We start from the raw sequence: 17,636 nt of genomic DNA on the forward strand, positions 1-17,636 counted from the left end.
GAAATGCTTGTCCTCAATTATCTGACTTTAAAAAAAATATATTAGGTCTACTATACTGAACACAAATATAAGTGCAACTATTTTACTGAGTTAATATAAGAAATCTGTGAACTTACATAAAGTAGAGCCTAATGAATTTATTTCATATGACTGGACAGGGGCGCAGCCATGGGAGGGCATAGGCCCACCCACTGGGCAGCTAGGCCTAGCCAATCATGAGTTTTTCCCCACAGTCAGAAATACTCAGTTTCATCAGCTTTCGGGGTGGCTGGTCTCAGACGATACTGCAAGTGAAGAAGCTGGATATGCAGGTCCTGGGCTGGTGTGGTTGTGAAGCCGGTTGGACGTACTGCCAAATTCTCTAAATCGACATTGAAAGCATCTTATGGTAGAGAAATTAACTTAATTCTCTGGCAACAACTGTGGTGGAAATTCCTGCATACCAATTGCACGCTCCCTCAACTTGACATCTCTGGCATTGCGTTGTGTGGCAAAACTGCACATTTTAGATTTGTTTTTTTATTGTCACCAGCACAAGGTTCTTGATATGCCATATCTGTCAGGTGGATGGATTATTTTGGCAAAGGAGAAATGATCACTAACAGGGATGAAAACAAATTTGTGCATACATTTTGAGAGAAATAAGCTTTTGTATGGAAAGTTTCTGGAATCTTTCATTTCAGCTCATGAAACATGGGGCCAACACTTTACATGTTGCATTTATATTTTTGTTCAGTGTTTATCAGGGGTTCCAAACCTTTTCACTTGGGGCCCCCCCTTCCAGCATTGGGGGAAAAGATTAGCTGACAGGCTAGTTTCTGGACATTTCTGACACGTTATAGATAGCTCTAAGGTATGCAATGATTAACAGACAAGAGGAACTGATGATGCACTACCCCATTTCTGAATTGTACCTTGTGCATTTTACAATTCCAACTTTCAAGTGTAATTTTAAACCCGGACTTCCTTTTAATATATATATATATCTGCAAAACACCAGTCTCAACGTCAACAGTAAAGAGGTGACTCCAGGATGCTGGCTTTCTAGCAGAGTTCCTCTGTCCCGTGTCTGTTTTCTTTTGCCCATCTTAAAACTTTTATTTTTATTGTCCAGTCTGTGATATGGCTTTTTCTTTGCAACTCTGCCTAGAAGGCCAGCATCCCGGAGTCACCTCTTCACTGTTGACGTTGAGACTGGTGCTTTGCGGGTATTCTGTGAAGGGAGTAGTACCCAGCGCTGTACGAGATCTTCAGTTTCTTAGCAATTTCTCGCATGGAAAGTCCTTCATTTCTAGGAACAAGAATAGACTGACGAGTTTCAGAAGAAAGTTGTTTGTTTCTGGCCGTTTTGAGCCTGTAACCCGAACTCACAAATGCTTAGGCTCAAGATACTCATTTAGTTTAAAGGCCAGTTTTATTGCTTCTTTAATCAGAACAACAGTTTTCACCTGAGATAACATAATTGCAAAAGGGTTTTCTAATGATCAATTAGCCTTTTTAAAACGATTAACTTGGATTATCTAACACAACGTGACATTGGAACACAGGAGTGATGGTTGCTGATAATGGGCCTCTATACGCCCATGTAAATATTCCATAAAAAATCTGCCGATTCCAGCTACAATAGTCATTTACAACATTAACAACGTCTACACTGTATTTCTGATCAATTTGATGTTATTTTAATGGACAAGAAATGAGCAAATGAGAAAGGACATTTCTTTTTGACCGGTAGTGTACATATGAGATGAGTAATGCAAGATATGCAAACATCATTAAAGTGGCTAGTGTTCCATTTATTAAAGTGGCCAATGAGTTCAAGTATGTATGAAGGCAGCAGCCTCTGTGCTAGTGATTGCTGTTAAAAGTCTGATGGACTTGAGATAGATGTTTTTCAGTCTTTCGGCCCCAGCTTTGATGCACCTGTACTGACCCTGCCTTCTGGATGGTAGCGGGGTGAACAGGCAGTGTCTCGGGTGGTTGTTGTCCTTGATCTTTTTGGCCTTCCTGTGACATCGGGTGCTGTAGGTGTCCTGGAGGGCAGGTAGTTTGCCCCCGTTGATGTGTTGTGCAGACCACACCACCCTCCGGAGAGCCCTGCAGTTGTGGGCAGTGCAGTTGTCATACCAGGCAGTGATACAGCCCGACAGGATGCTCTCAATTGTGCATCTGTAAAAGTTTGTGAGGGTTTTAGGTGACAAGCCAAATTTCTTCAAATTTCTTCAGCTAGGTTGAAGAGGTACTGTTGCGCCTTCACCACACTGTCTGTGTGGGTGGACCATTTCAGTTTGTCCTTGATGTGTACGCCGAAGAACCTAAAACTTTCCACCTTCTCCACTACTATCCCGTCTATGTGGATAGGGTGCTCCCTCTTCTGTTTCCTGAAGTCCACGCTCATCTCCTTTGTTTGATTGACGTTGAGTGAGAGGTTATTTTCCTGACACCACACTCTGAGAGCCCTCACCTCCTCCCTGTAGGCTGTCTCGTCTCGTTGGTAATCAAGCCTACTACTGTTGTGTCGTCTGCAAACTTGATTGAGTTGGAGGCATCATTGGTGAACATGGAGTACCAGAGGTGGCTGAGCACGCACCATTGTGGGGCACCAGTGTTGACAATCAGCGAAGTGGAGATGTTGTTCCCTCCCTTCACCACCTGGGGGTGGCCCGCCAGGAAGTCCAGGACCCAATTGCACAAGGCGGTGTTGAGACCCTGGGCCGCAAGGTTAATGATGTACTTGGAGGGTACTATGGTGTTGAATGCTGAGCTATAGTCAATGAACAACATTTGTAAATAGGTATTCCTCTTGTCCAGATGGGATAGGGCTATTGGAGCTAAGCAAATTGTAAGCAAATTGAAGTGGGTCTAGGGTGCCAGGTAAAGTGGCAGGGTAGCCTAGTGGTTAGAGCGTTGGACTAGTAACCGGAAGGTTGCAAGTTCAAATCCCTGAGCTGACAAGGTACAAATCTGTCGTTCTGCCCCTGAACAGGCAGTTAACCCACTGTTCCTAGGCTGTCATTGAAAATAAGAATTTGTTCTTAACTGACTTGCCTGGTAAAAATAAATAAAAAATAAAAAGGTGATATGATCCTTGACTAGTCTCAAAGCACTAAATGATGACAGAAGTGAGTGCTATGGGGCGATAGTCATTTAGTTCATACAACTGTACTATGGCACTGATTTAGTACGAAAACACCTCTATAAATCTATTTTGATAATGTATTCTGTGGACTCCGATCAGCGATCGTAAGAGGGTTGAGGCACAGAACCTCGAGGCAACACAGAGCGACACATTCTTGACGTTCGCCCTTCCCATCTTTCATCATCACTATACACAACAGCGCAGCATCAGTATTGCCTGGGAATCCAGATAAACGACCCCTCTATACGTGTGGAAATATGTAACAATAACGAGAACATATTTAATCGAAGACACACTGACAGCACAAGTAAGTATATTTAGTAGTTAATGGCGCACATTTTAAAGTGCCGTCCTTTGTGTTCGTGTACCAATTCTGGCTATATTATGGGATGATGATGGCGGATGATGTCCTTTTTTCAGATGGTCACCTAGCTACTTTCTGTAGCTAGCTAGCGAGGAGGCTAATGAAGCCGCGTACCTTGCCTTTCAGTTGACTTAACGTTAGCTAAGCCACATTGCTGGTATGCTAACTTAGCAATAATACAGTAGCTAGTGCTTGACAATATCATGGCATTTACATTGTTATTGATTGATTGCTAAATTAGCAACTAGCAAGCTAGCTAGAGAGGCCTAGCAAACTATCGTTATTTAGTAACGTTTGCTAGCTGTATAGCGTAGCGATTTGTGTCATCATGGATAATGTACTGTAGCTTGCTAATGGCGCAGTTAACATTAGCTACCTAGCTTACTACTTTAATATGTCAACGTTAGTTAGCGAACTAGTTAGGCTGGGTAGCTAGCTACCTGGCTAGCTTGCTAACATTACATTTACCTCGCTGGGAAGTTAACTAATGTTAGTTAACCTTACAATGTCAAACAGTTGACTAGCCAGCCAGGTCACTTTCTCTCATTACTAAACTGACACACCTCTCAATAGTTATTTTTCTGGACATTCGAGTGATCAGATGGGTAAAGGCATGTGTTTTCTCTCAAACTATACCCCCTGTATTCCCCTCAGAGCTGCTGTATAGTACCATGGGTGGCCATGATGATGATGATGATGATATGTCTTATCATGTAGCCAACAACCATCATCAAGATGAAGTGCTAAAAAACAAATTGAATGACAGTGGCCTTTGGAGTGACCAAGAATCCACTGGCGGTAACAATGCTAAGTGGGTCAAGGAGGGCCAGAACCAGCTGAGGAAAGTTGCTGAGAAACATCAGGACCAGAATGGGAACCAAGAGGACTTCTCCCCTCATAACACCACTGAGGAGGAGCAGAGGAACGAGGAGCAGACCAAATCTCCCAAGACCGCCAAGACCATCCTCAAGGAGCCAGTACTCATTGATACTCTACTGTCTGCCGAGGATAAAGAGGGTGAGGGCGAAGAACATGACAAAGAAAAGGAAGATCCATCTGAGGCAGATGAAGAGGCCTGCAGTTTTAAAGAGGAAGAGAGGGAGTCCGAACAGAGTAATGTGGAGGCTGAAAGAGAGGGAGGTGAGGTGGCTAGAAATCCCTGTCTGCTGTTTTCTAATGTGAATGGAACACCAAGTGATGAAGACACCAACTGGCCTGCACTGTCTCAGGAAAGCGCTGCTGAAATCCCTCCAAATGGAAACAAAGGTAAGGGCGAGTTGTTGAAATCAGTCGTGTGACTGTTTTGTTGGAGCAATGATGATTATAGTCTAGTCTAACATAACAAGTGCTTCTCAGGTTGCAAGCAACGTTGGCGAACTCCTCGTTCTAACCCTTCCCTTCTCTCCACACAGAGTCCTTCTGGGACTCTGAGGCCTTTGAGGCGGACACAGACCTGCCCTCTGGGTGGATGCGGGTTCGAGACACTTCAGGCACCTACTACTGGCACATCCCTACTGGCACTACTCAGTGGGAGCCCCCCTCCCCTCTGGACAAGGTGGGAGACTCTATGATGTCCTCCAGTATGTCCCTGGAGACAACACCCTGTGAGGAAGAGCAGGAGGTGAGCTCTTACTCATAGGCCTTAGGGATGATTTGTGACATGTTCTGTTCGTAGAAGACTTATATCTATGCTCTCCCAATTTAGAATAAAAACGGCATCATGTTTTTGTCTGACTCCTAGGAAACATGGGGAGACCTCTCTAACCCAGATGAAGGGACAAGTGATGGAGAGTTGTGGAAGGTAAGAGACAGAGGGAATATTAATAAGTACTAATGAGAATCTTGACATGGCTAAGACCTCACATTTAGGATATCCTATACCAAAAGGTCAACACTGACAGTTAAAATAAGTTCTATTTATTTTAATGAGTATGGAAAACGAAATTTTTATGTCTCCGATTATTCATTGAAAAACATAATTTGTAATATACATTCAACGTAAACTCTCACCACAGACTGCGGATAAATCCTTATTATGTGGAAAATAGTTGACATGGGAAAAAGTAGGCTTATGGTTTTTTTTTTACTCTCTTGGCATGTACTAAGGGACAGAAGCAGAGCATTACGCTTCAATAGCCAAAATAATAATACAATAACAGAGCACACAACCTTTCCCAGCTTCAACCCTCAATATTTCAGTTTTTAGAAACAGTGGAGTTTAGAATGCAGCACATCTGGATGTTGATCAACTTGGTGATAATGAATTGACAAATTCTTCGTATTTTTTGTGATTGCAGGAGGGAGAGCTGGCTTCTGATCAGAGCCTGAAGGAGTTTGAAGGGGCAACCCTGCGCTATGCATCCATCAACCTGAAGTAAGTGGTGTGGTGGTAGTACATTATGTGATAAGCTTTCTCATTCTCAGCCAAAAGAGTTTCTCTTAAACCCTTCTCTTATTCTTTCTCAAACTATACCTGACTGGTAACTAGCTGTTCCCAATCTGAGGAAGAGGAGAACCTTGATCCCCATGGCACTGACTTGGAGGCTAAGGTACATTCAAATTCACTTACATTTACACTCACTAATGCACTGAGGCAGGAAGACTGTAGTCATCTGTCTCTTCCCTGTCAACATACAACTACTCTTCCCTTTCCTAATTGGACTGCGTCTGTCGGTTTACCCTCTCCCTCTCTCCGGGCCATCCTGTGTTCTCTCCTGCATCAATTTGCTATTCCAGTATTTTGCTGTGCGCTCTCTGGGCTGGGTGGAGATGTCTGAAGAGGACATGGCACCAGCGAAGAGCAGCGTGGCTGTCAACAACTGCATTAGACAGCTGTCCTACCATAAACACAACCTCCACGACACTGCTGGCATCTGGGGAGAGGTGAGTCTGAGGAGCAGGGCTACAGTAAGGGACTGGGGTGGGAGTCTGAGGAGCAGGGCTACAGTAAGGGACTGGGGTGGGAGTCTGAGGAGCAGGGCTACAGTAAGGGACTGGGGTGGGAGTCTGAGGAGCAGGGCTACAGTAAGGGACTGGGGTGGGAGTCTGAGGAGCAGGGCTACAGTAAGGGACTGGGGTGGGAGTCTGAGGAGCAGGGCTACAGTAAGGGACTGGGGTGGGAGTCTGAGGAGCAGGGCTACAGTAAGGGACTGGGGTGGGAGTCTGAGGAGCAGGGCTACAGTAAGGGACTGGGGTGGGAGTCTGAGGAGCAGGGCTACAGTAAGGGACTGGGGTGGGAGTCTGAGGAGCAGGGCTACAGTAAGGGACTGGGGTGGGAGTCTGAGGAGCAGGGCTACTGTGAGGAGCAGGGCTACAGTAAGGGACTGGGGTGGGAGTCTGAGGAGCAGGGCTACAGTAAGGGACTGGGGTGGGAGTCTGAGGAGCAGGGCTACAGTAAGGGACTGGGGTGGGAGTCTGAGGAGCAGGGCTACAGTAAGGGACTGGGGTGGGAGTCTGAGGAGCAGGGCTACAGTAAGGGACTGGGGTGGGAGTCTGAGGAGCAGGGCTACAGTAAGGGACTGGGGTGGGAGTCTGAGGAGCAGGGCTACAGTAAGGGACTGGGGTGGGAGTCTGAGGAGCAGGGCTACAGTAAGGGACTGGGGTGTGCTCTTCCTGTTTGGGGGAAGAGCCTGGGCATGGGGTTGATGTCTGGGCAACACCCTCTGTTTACCTTGCTTGGTCTATTTTTACCCAGCAACCTCTCACATTTACTGCTATTCCCTGTAGCTGCTCTGTGTTGAATAATGTTGGACATCAGAGTAATTATAGTCATCCATATGCACCAATGCTTGGGAATGTCTCGATCTAAAACGGGACCAAGTCTAACAGGTGTTTGCTAGAATATTCTCAGTTGTAGAACAGATGGCACATTCAAATGTAATTTGGTTCAATTTGCTGTGCATGGTGGTGCTTCAGGAGGATCGTGATATGTTTGTGTTGTGTTACCAGGGTAAGGACATGCTGATGGTCCTGGAGAATGACACTATGAATCTGATCGACCCACTAGGCCAGACTCTGCTGCACTCCCAGCCTATTGCCAGCATCCGCGTGTGGGGTGTGGGCCGAGACAACGGCAGGTCAGTGTCTACTAGTTAGTCACCGTTTGGCACCACATCTGGAGGTTGTAAAGCACTGCACAACTGTTGTAGTCCGATAAAGTGGTGGAGCTACTTTTACAGGAACAGAAAATGCTGTTTAACTCTTTGGAATTTGTACTATTTGATATAGTGTTTATTTAGCACAATCTTGGTCTAGCCGTCACTTAACTATTACTTCATCATGACCCATCCACACCAAATTAAGAGATATTAGACACTGGGAATGACTTTATAGCTGGTAATTTGGGCCATTTTCTTAAAGATGCACACTGTAGAAATTGCTACTCCATTTCCTGGTTGCAAAAATTCTAATAGTTTACCAAATTTCAGTTTGTGGCAAAACAAGCAAGTTTAAGTGTAGAGAATGTTTGTACCTTCTAAACCACTGTGAAATATATTTTGCATAACTAAAAATATTGTTTTTTCAGCTGTTTGAATTTGGTGTACACAAAAAATATTCATTCTCATTGAAGCATAGAAATAGTGCACATAGAATAGATCTACCACTTCTTAGACTTGCTTTCAATGAGTGACAGATCTATAACTCTCATTTGTATGTGAACATGGTCGGGCCCCCCCAAAAGGTTAGATATTGCAGCATTACATTTTTCTAGGTAAAACCCTGCCTTATCTCAGTTTACTGGTCACCATAGCAGCACCCATCCACAGCACGCTCTCCAAGCTGGAGACTTATCTCCCTCACTAACTTCAACCACCAGCTGTCAGAGCAGCTCACAGATCATTGCACCTGTACATAGCCCATCCAACTACCTCATCCCCATACTGTATTTATTTAGTTCCTTTGCACCCCAGTATCTCTACTTGCACATTCATCTTCTGCACATCTATCACTCCAGTGTTTAATTGCTATATTGTAATTACCTTGCCACTATGGCCTACTTTATTTCCTTACCTCCCTTACCTCATTTGCACACACTGTATATATACTTTTTTCTACTGTATTATTGACTGTATGTTTGTTTATTCCATGTGTAACTCTGTGTTGTTGTTTGTGTCGAACTGCTTTGCTTTATCTTGGCCAGGTCGACCTACCTGGTTAAATAAAGGTGAAATAAATTTAAAAAATAAAGAAGTGTTATTAAAACATGTTCATCTTCATGCCTTCGGGTAGTGTTTTCCCATCCTGTGGATATGGGTCTGTTTTCCTGCTGAATTTGCACATAGCAGTTCTTTGCCCAGCTGTGTGAGTCATTACAGCTGCATTTGCACAGGCAGCCCAATTCTGATATTTTTTCCATATTTTGATCTTTTGACCAATCACATCAGATTTTTTCACATTAGAATTTTTTAGACCTGAACTGATTAGTCAAAAGAACAATTAGTGAAATAAATATCTCAATTGGGCTGCCTTTGTAAATGCGGCCTATGGGTCCAAACAGGATTTGAACCCAACTTGGCATTGGCATGCTTAAATACAGAACTGCACCCATGAGACAACACTGTTCTCTGGTGGGTTGTCCATGGTGTTGCAATGAGACAGCTGCCCTCTGGTGGGTTGTCTCTGGTGGGTTGTCCATACAGCTGCCCTCTGGTGGGTTGTCCATGGTATTGCAATAACATTTCCTTTCAATGACATTCACTACGAATCTGATTTGAATTTTCTGCTAGTGTTTTTGTAGTAACTGTGATTAACTGATCATTATTTATTTTCATGCTGCATTTTGCTGCCCTATACAGGGAAAGGTATTGTACAGAAATGATTATTTGCAGTTTTTCTTTGAGAAATGTATTCTCATGTCCGATGTTGTTTATCCTACATATAGTTAATTGTATTGTATTGTCATATCTAACATAATTGCATGCAATCATTCTTGTTTTGCCAGTTTTTTTCTTGTGGGTTGTTATCATTAAAGTTGGGGAAATGCATGGGTTCATGTACCAGTATGTAAATGGTGTACTTTTCTGTATTTGTTACAACAGAGACTTTGCTTATGTAGCGCGAGACAACCTGACCCAGGTACTCAAGTGTCACGTGTTCCGCTGTGACTCACCTGCCAAGAACATCGCCACCAGTCTGCATGAGATGTGCTCCAGGGTGAGACTCCCATGTCTTCTACAGTTGAAGTTGGAAGTTTACATACACTTAGGTTGGAGTCATTAAAACTCATTTTTCAACCACTACGCACATTTCTTGTTAACAAACTATAGTTTTGGCATGTCGATTAGGTTATCTATTTTGTGCACAACACAAGTAATTTTTCCAACAATTGTTTACAGACAGATTATTTCACTTATAATTCACTGTATCAAAATTCTATTGGGTCAGAAGTTTACATACACTAAGTTGACTCTGCCTTTAAACAGCTTGGAAAATTCCAGAAAATTACGTCATGACTTTAGACGCTTCTGATAGGCTAATTGACATCATTTGAGTCAATTGGTGGTGTACCTGTGGATGTATTTCAAGGCCTACCTTCAAACTCAGTTCCTCTTTTCTTGACATCATGGGAAAATCAAAAGAAATCAGCCAAGACCTCAGAAAAAAATGGTGCTTCCACAAGTCTGGTTCATCCTTGGGAGCAATTTTCAAAGGCCTGAAGGTACCACGTTCATCTGTACAAACAATAGTACGCAAGTATAAGCACCATGGGACCACACACGTACTTTGGTGCGAAAGGTGCAATTCAATCCCAGAACAACAGAAAAGGACCTTGTGAAGATGCTGGAGGAAACAGGTACAAAAGTATCTATATCCACGGTAAAATTAGTCCTACATCGACATAACCTGGAAGGCCGCTCAGCAAGGAAGAAGACAAACCGCCATGGGGACAAAGATCGTACTTTTTGGAGAAATGTCCTCTGGTCTGATGAAACAAAAATAGAACTGTTTGGCCATAATAACCATCATTATGTTTGGAGGGAAAAGGGGGAGGCTTGCAAGCTGAAGAACACTATCCCAACCGTGAAGCATGGGGGTGGCAGCATCATGTTGTGGGGGTGCTTTGCTGCAGGAGGGACTGGTGCACTTCACAAAATAGATGGCATCATGAGGATGGAAAATTATGTGGATATATTGAAGCAACATCTCAAGACATCATTCAGGAAGTTAAAGCTTGGTTGCAAATGGGTCTTCAAAATGGACAATGACCCCAAGCATACTTCCAAAGTTGTGGTAAAATGGCTTAAGGACAACAAAGTCAAGGTATTGGAGTGGCCATCACAAAGCCCTGACCTCAATCCTATAGAAAATGTGTGGTTAGAACTGAAAAAGCGTGTGCGAGCAAGGAGGCCTACAAACCTGACTCAGTTACACCAGCTCTGTCAGGAGGAATTGGCCAAAATTCACCCAACTTATTGTGGAAAGCTTGTGGAAGGCTACCTGGACCGTTTGACCCAAGTTAAACAATTTAAATCAATGCTACCAAATACTAATTAAGTGTTTATGAACTTCTGACCCACTTGGAATGTGATGAAATAAATTATTGCTGAAATAAATCACTCTCTACTATTATTCGGACATTTCACATTCTTAACATAAAGTGGTGATCCTAATTGATCTAAAACAGGGATTTTTTACTAGGATTAAATGTCAGGAATTGTGAAAAACTGAGTTTTAAATGCATTTGGCTAAGATGTATGCAAACTTCCACTGTATGTCACATATCTAATATACTATTTCCTGTGGAATCTCGTTTCACGATGAGCTGAACATGTCTCTCTTTACATTCAGATAATGACGGAGAGGAAACTATCCAAGCCATTTCTGAGCAGGTACAATTCTGACCAGTGCAAAGCCATGGAGATTCCTACTCAAGGTAACCCCTGTGATAGTTCTAAAGTTAATTTCAGAACAGAAGTAAAACACCAGACACTAACTCCATCCCTATCTTCTTCCTCTTCAGAGTTTCCCGTTCCAAAAAATGAGCATTTCCAACGTTTCCTTGTGTATTACCTTGGTAACGTACCTGTGACCAAGCCTGTAGGTAAGGGACGCATGGGTAAGGACATCTTTTATTTACTTAGTAGTTAGGTCAATATATCTAGCTGTGCAATAAAGCATATGGCTGTGCTTTGTGTGGGACTGTGTTTTGCTTCACTTCACATGTGGCTAGCTAGCTACTCCCATGCAGGTTACCTTGCCCTGTGGATACTGTTAACAGTCAAACTTTCTCGTCTCCTAGGTGTGGACACAATCAATGATGCTTTGGAGGCTGCAATGAACAGCACAAGGAAGCAGGATTGGACCCCCGTCTCTGTCAACGTGGCCCCTGCCACTCTCACCATCCTCACCAGAGAGGTAGTTACTAACTAACCCATCCACAACATCATCTCCGTTACACACAGACATTTGGTAGCAGTCATGTCAGTATGGCTCTCTCCTGACCATGCTGTGTCCTCTGTCCTCCCCAGACTGAGGAGGTGATGTCAGAGTGCCGGGTGCGGTTCCTGTCTTTCATGGGTGTGGGAAAGGACATCCACACCTTTGCCTTCATCATGGCCAAGGGCCCCGGGGACTTCATCTGTCACATGTTCTGGTGTGAGCCCAACGCTGCCAGCCTGAGTGAGGCGGTGCAGGCCGCCTGCATGGTGAGTCAACAGACTGATTAATCAGTGGTCTAGAGAGACGGGCTGAAGGATGATATGGCCGTGCTGCTGCTCCAGTTTCAACTGTTCTGCCTGTGATTATTATTATTTGACCCTGCTGGTAATTTATGAACATCTTGGCCATGTTCTGTTATAATCTCCACCCAGCACAGCCAGAAGGGGACTGGCCACCCCACATAGCCTGGTTCCTCTCTACGTTTTTTCCTGGGTTTTGGCCTTTCTAGGGAGTTTTTCCTAGCCACCGTGCTTCTACACCTGCATTGCTTGCTGTTTGGGGTTTTAGGCTGGGTTTCTGTACAGCACTTTGAGATATCAGCCGATGTACGAAGGGCTATATAAATACATTTGAAATTTGAATATGTTGTCTATAGTATAGAACATTTTATTAATAAACTGGAATGGTATTGATGTGTTTCAGTGTCTGTACTGATGGAGTCCTGCTGTGTATGTGTGTTCTGTCCACAGCTGCGCTACCAGAAGTGTCTGGACGCGAGGCCTCCCAGCCTGGGCTCCTGCTTGCCCACTCCGCCTGCTGACTCCATGGCCCGCCGGGTCAGGATGGGGGTCCAGAGTCTGCTGGGAAGCTTCAAGCAGTACAGGTCAGGGTCCCATTCCCCCTGAGCAGAAGAGAGAAGATCTCCCCACCAACACTAACCCATCACAGCAGCTCCAGCTCACTCCTCCACTCCTCTCTCCTCTTTCTCTCTCGCTTTCTGCCATTTCTGTCGGCCTTACACTCCTTTTGGCCTTCCTTAGAGATAGTCCTTTCATTAGTGCATGGAGTTATATGTAACTGAGGAAATGCTTACTTACTAATGCTTACTTACTAGTGTTTTTCTATACATCTACTGTATAACTCTCCTTTAGCTTTGTACTCAAACTGAATGAGCCCTGACAACAGCCCATTGTTTGTTCTGTTTTTGGGATTTAATCTGTTTGTCACTATTTTTGTGTTTTAGCAGAAACCATGTCTGGCAGGAAGCGTTCATATTATGGGATGTAACTACATGTTACTTCACTGTAGGAAGCTAGGAGGATTCTACACAGAAATACATCTAATTTCTTTGCAACTATGGTTGAGTCATGGGGCCGTGCTCTTCCCCAAACAGTAACAGCACCTCTTTTAGAGTCATGGGGCCGTGCTCTTCCCCAAACAGTAACAGCACCTCTTTTAGAGGGGCCGTGCTCTTCCCCAAACAGTAACAGCACCTCTTTTAGAGTCATTGGGCCGTGCTCTTCCCCAAACAGTAACAGCACCTCTTTTAGAGTCATGGGGCACCTCTTTTAGAGTCATGGGGCCGTGCTCTTCCCCAAACAGTAACAGCACCTCTTTTAGAGTCATGGGGCCGTGCTCTTCCCCAAACAGTAACAGCACCTCTTTTAGAGTCATGGGGCCGTGCTCTTCCCCAAACAGTAACAGCACCTCTTTTAGAGTCATGGGGCCGTGCTCTTCCCCAAACAGTAACAGCACCTCTTTTAGAGTCATGGGGCCGTGCTCTTCCCAAACAGTATGGGGCCGTGCTCTTCCCCAAACAGTAACAGCACCTCTTTTAGAGTCATGGGGCCGTGCTCTTCCCCAAACAGTAACAGCACCTCTTTTTTTTAAATGTTCTACTGGTGTCTGAAGAAGGTCATGCAGTCACTGTCGAGCCTCGTAGAGTCTCCTGATGTTTGTTTTCTACCGTGTCATTACCCTGTACACTCCTCAGCCTCTACTCCTGTCCAACTGAGGCTCTAAGAGCCCAAGTAGAGAGTCACCTAGAGAGCTTCATGTCCCCCACTGCAAGCAGTGTGTTTTAGTCTTCCATTAAAGAAGTGAATAATCGTGTCACGTCGTAGTGACAACCAGTGATTTCAGAGTGTACTGTAGTTGCGTTTCCCCTACATTTGCATGAACATTTGCAAGTTCAGTGCTTCTGTGCAATAATCAGACTTTCCTGTATGTGGTGTTGGTAGAATGGCTTCCAAACGGTTATATAGCAGCACACACTGTGCTGTGGGTTCTTTAATGTAGGGGCCTGGCTATATCTGACTAGGGCTCAGCCAACAACAAGAGGCAATGGTGAAAATAGACTTCTGATCATGGAAAAGTGACTTAGAAAACACAACAGCTCAAGGCCTGAGTTTTCTATCTGAGTCAGTCAACCGCAGCTGGTAACCACCACCACCAAATAGTAGTGTAGGACTTCACCACACACTGCATGTTTTAATAGCTTAGAGGAATAACCAGGTTCATATCTGCCTGCAGCGGTTTAGTGCTGAACTCTTCGTTATTGTAACATACTAGATGTGTGCTACTTCATGGTAAAGAGGCTTTATTCTGTACCTGTTAATAAGTGTTTGTAAGGCATGTCACTAGCCTGTATCCGTATCTATCAATATATAAGCTAGCTAGTAGTAGATTAGTTGTCACTGTCAGGTCCTTTCCACTGAGTAGCTGAGAGCAGGTCAGTATCTGTCTCCCTTAGTCACCGCCCTGGGACAGGGATAACATTGAGAGAATGATTTATGATTTTATTTATTACCATTTTTTTGTACCACTTTTTGCTCTGTTTGGGCCATGGTCCCTCTACGTAATGTATTTTCTATTGTTTTCATACACTAGAATGGACACTACTAAGGAGCAGTTGCACAGTTGCTCATTATTGATTGTATTAGAGAACAAATCAGACTAGTTGTGGTTTTTATGTAAAAATAATAATAAAATACAGATGAAATGTGTTTGTCAGAAGTATTTAGTGCAATAGTTATTTGACTAACAAAATTAAACAGTGTTTCTATATTTTACATATCTGACATAATTAGACTGGATTGAATTGTATAATACTATACTGTATCTCATGTCACTGTTCACTTATCATTGTGCTCCTTTTTCTAATTCTGTTATGTTAGTACTTCCAAAGTCAACATTAAAAATTAGGAATATTGGAACATGAGCTGATACATTTATTTCACAATTCATGTAAATTAGGTGTATAAAATGTATCTGTATATAAAAGTCCCTGCACAAGAAATAAATGTGAACATATCTTATTTTTGGTGTTGCATATTTTTTTCACCCGCTTAATGGAATAATTTTCATGGTTTTGGTGTGACGTGTTTGTGTGAAGCCATGTGGATTGGTGAGATTGTATTCCAAAAGGCAGTTGTGGATTAGTCTGTTAATTGTCTCCTTTTTGTAACTGGTGGTAGAACCACATAAATCCTCAATTTTCAATCAATGTTTTTTTTATCTGACATTCCTGGTAATCCCATTAAAATGGAAGCGAAGCCAGACTGTGCAGGCTGTCTAGTCCTTTGCATATGTATGAAACCTGCTGACATTGGTTTTACCAAATGTATTGTGAGAGGTGCAAGCATAGAGATAGATAGAGGACTACTCTTTATCTGTGCCATTGTAGAGTATGTGACAGCATGGGCAGCGCCATTGAGGATAATTTTTAAGTAGTCAATCTTCACGATTGGCTGATCCCTCCTGATGACCCGGTTGGACATGACTCCAACAGGGTCACCAGGAAGGATCAGCCAATGAATTTGGAAGTCCCACCCAGTTGACTAGATTAAAATGGTGGAAGCCCTCAATTGCGCTGTCCATGCTAATAAGGCCTTTTGGCCTCTATCATTCTCTATTGGTGCAAGGCCCATGCGTGAATAACATGCAGAGGTCACCCCATGTCACCTGTTAATTCATGTCTGTATGCTTTCCCCCTCCTGTTGTATTGAAAAGGCCCAGGGAGGGATGAAATCAAAAGGCCCAGGGAGGGATGAAATCAAAAGGCCCAGGGAGGGATGAAATCAAAAGGCCCAGGGAGGGATGAAATCAAAAGGCCCAGGGAGGGATGAAATCAAAAGGCCCAGGGAGGGATGAAATCAAAAGGCCCAGGGAGGGATGAAATCAAAAGGCCCAGGGAGGGATGAAATCAAAAGGCCCAGGGAGGGATGAAATCAAAAGGCCCAGGGAGGGATGCTGTATATAGGCTGGTTATTGTTTCCATAGGAGATGACTTTGGGGGGAAAGGTGCACATCAAGTGGTCCAGGCCCAGACGTGTAATGGACACTCATCACGAGGATATCTCTCCTATTCCCTGCCAGCGAGACTGCACTGCTGCGCTGTGGGACACATCAAGGGCTTGGCGGTAATCAGGTCCTTTATAAGGGATCGGCCAGCTCCCTGCCCCATTCAGACTGGGTTGGTTGTGTGTTTGGGGTTTTGCTTGTGTTCCCTCGTCTCTCATTTGTACCGTAGTTTGATTAGTTTGAGGCATGCTGGCTCACAGTGGGAGGGTGTCTGAGTTCACTGCCTTGTTGATGGAGGTGATCCATATCAATGTCCTGCTACCCTCCCATACTTCCACCCACAACTGAGTTTCTTTTAGCCTATACATCTGTATGCTTAAACAACATGCTATAGATTTGACCTTAGTTATTATCTCTATTAGAAAATTATGTACTTACATGAAAATGTGCTCTTCAAAAGCAAGGAAATATAATTATTTCTGTCTCTGATTTTCCTGTATCCTCAAATGTATTCATACTGTTCCATATCATTATGAATGAGCGGTGGTATGTTTTTAGCCATCCATGCTGAGTCCCGTTGTTATGTTTCTTTATTCTACTGTTTGCCATCACGCTGAAACACATTTCTAATGCATATTCAACGTGTGTGAGTGTATGTGACTAGATTTATTTATTCACATGTGCATGTGTTAGTCTTTCACACTATGTGTCAATCACAATTTAAAGGAGTTCGGCTCACGGAGAAAATAATCACAACTATAATTATTTCTATAATTATGCATACGGCATTTGTGTAATGGAGATTTATCTTGAGTAATGAATGTGTAGTCTTGTGGAACATTGCTTTTCCTCTAAGAGCTGTGGAGTGGGCTCATATCTTCACTGCTGAGCACTTTAATCACACATCGAGAGAACAGCCTGGATAAAGGAAGTGAACAGCAGCTTCATCTTAAACCTGGTATCAAGGTTTGGGAGAGATGGTAGAAATCCCTGTAGGATGCATCCTCCTCTTGGTTCTCATGGTGTGAATATATCCACTTCACTGAATGAGGATTCTCAAAACCCTTAGAGGCTTTCTGGTGGAAATGTGCGTTTATTGAGATGGTTACTTTTGTTTTTCCTCTTTTTTGGAGATCTGTAGTTTCTGGTAATCAGGAAAGACACCGTTGGGCTCTGAGTCAGTCAGGTCATAGTGAATCAATCAAAACCACAGGAGGGTAGTTTGCACAACACTGAGGTGGATCAACTTCACACGAATCAGGAGGGAAGGAAACAATGGATGAACCGCGCCAGACAGCCTCTCCTGCTGAGCTAGAAAACTAGGATGTACTGGAGAGATGGAAAAAGGGAAAGACAAGAAGCTGTTGCATTGTAGGAATTCATCATGTGGGCGTATTGATGTTCATCATGTGGGCGTATTGATGTTCATCATGTAGGCGTATTGATGTTCAT

At 43.7% G+C, this 17,636-nt stretch overlaps 1 protein-coding gene across 2 annotated transcripts; it reads left to right on the forward strand.

The window, feature by feature from the left end:
* The first annotated feature begins 3,292 nt into the window (after nt 1–3,292).
* On the forward strand, nt 3,293–13,370 carry LOC135553131 (amyloid beta precursor protein binding family B member 1-like). Of its 2 annotated transcripts, none has more exons than XM_064985269.1 (14): nt 3,293–3,446; nt 4,158–4,769; nt 4,916–5,124; nt 5,245–5,304; nt 5,801–5,877; nt 5,992–6,052; nt 6,240–6,386; nt 7,452–7,579; nt 9,542–9,656; nt 11,292–11,376; nt 11,464–11,559; nt 11,743–11,858; nt 11,972–12,148; nt 12,632–13,370. In XM_064985269.1, exons 2-14 carry the CDS (start codon nt 4,175–4,177, stop codon nt 12,785–12,787), a joined length of 2,022 nt encoding a protein of 673 aa, XP_064841341.1. In that variant the 5' UTR covers nt 3,293–3,446; nt 4,158–4,174; the 3' UTR covers nt 12,788–13,370. The 2 variants fall into 2 exon arrangements, with proteins under 2 accessions (XP_064841341.1, XP_064841342.1); XM_064985270.1 differs by having other exon boundaries at nt 11,464–11,544.
* The last annotated feature ends 4,266 nt before the right edge of the window (nt 13,371–17,636 follow it).

The sequence above is a fragment of the Oncorhynchus masou genome, chromosome 13 (genome assembly GCF_036934945.1).
Source record: "Oncorhynchus masou masou isolate Uvic2021 chromosome 13, UVic_Omas_1.1, whole genome shotgun sequence".
In the NCBI taxonomy this organism is placed as follows: Eukaryota; Metazoa; Chordata; class Actinopteri; order Salmoniformes; family Salmonidae; genus Oncorhynchus; species Oncorhynchus masou.

What these genes read in the sequence shown, in the direction of transcription:
- LOC135553131 (XM_064985269.1), top strand. Translation starts at nt 4,175, where the DNA reads ATGGGTGGCCATGATGATGATGATGATGATATGTCTTATCATGTAGCC. An exon ending in CCCTCCAAATGGAAACAAAG is followed by an intron (nt 4,770 to 4,915) that starts GTAAGGGCGAGT and finishes CTCTCCACACAG; the next exon opens with AGTCCTTCTGGGACTCTGAG. An exon ending in GTGGGCCGAGACAACGGCAG is followed by an intron (nt 7,580 to 9,541) that starts GTCAGTGTCTAC and finishes TTGTTACAACAG; the next exon opens with AGACTTTGCTTATGTAGCGC.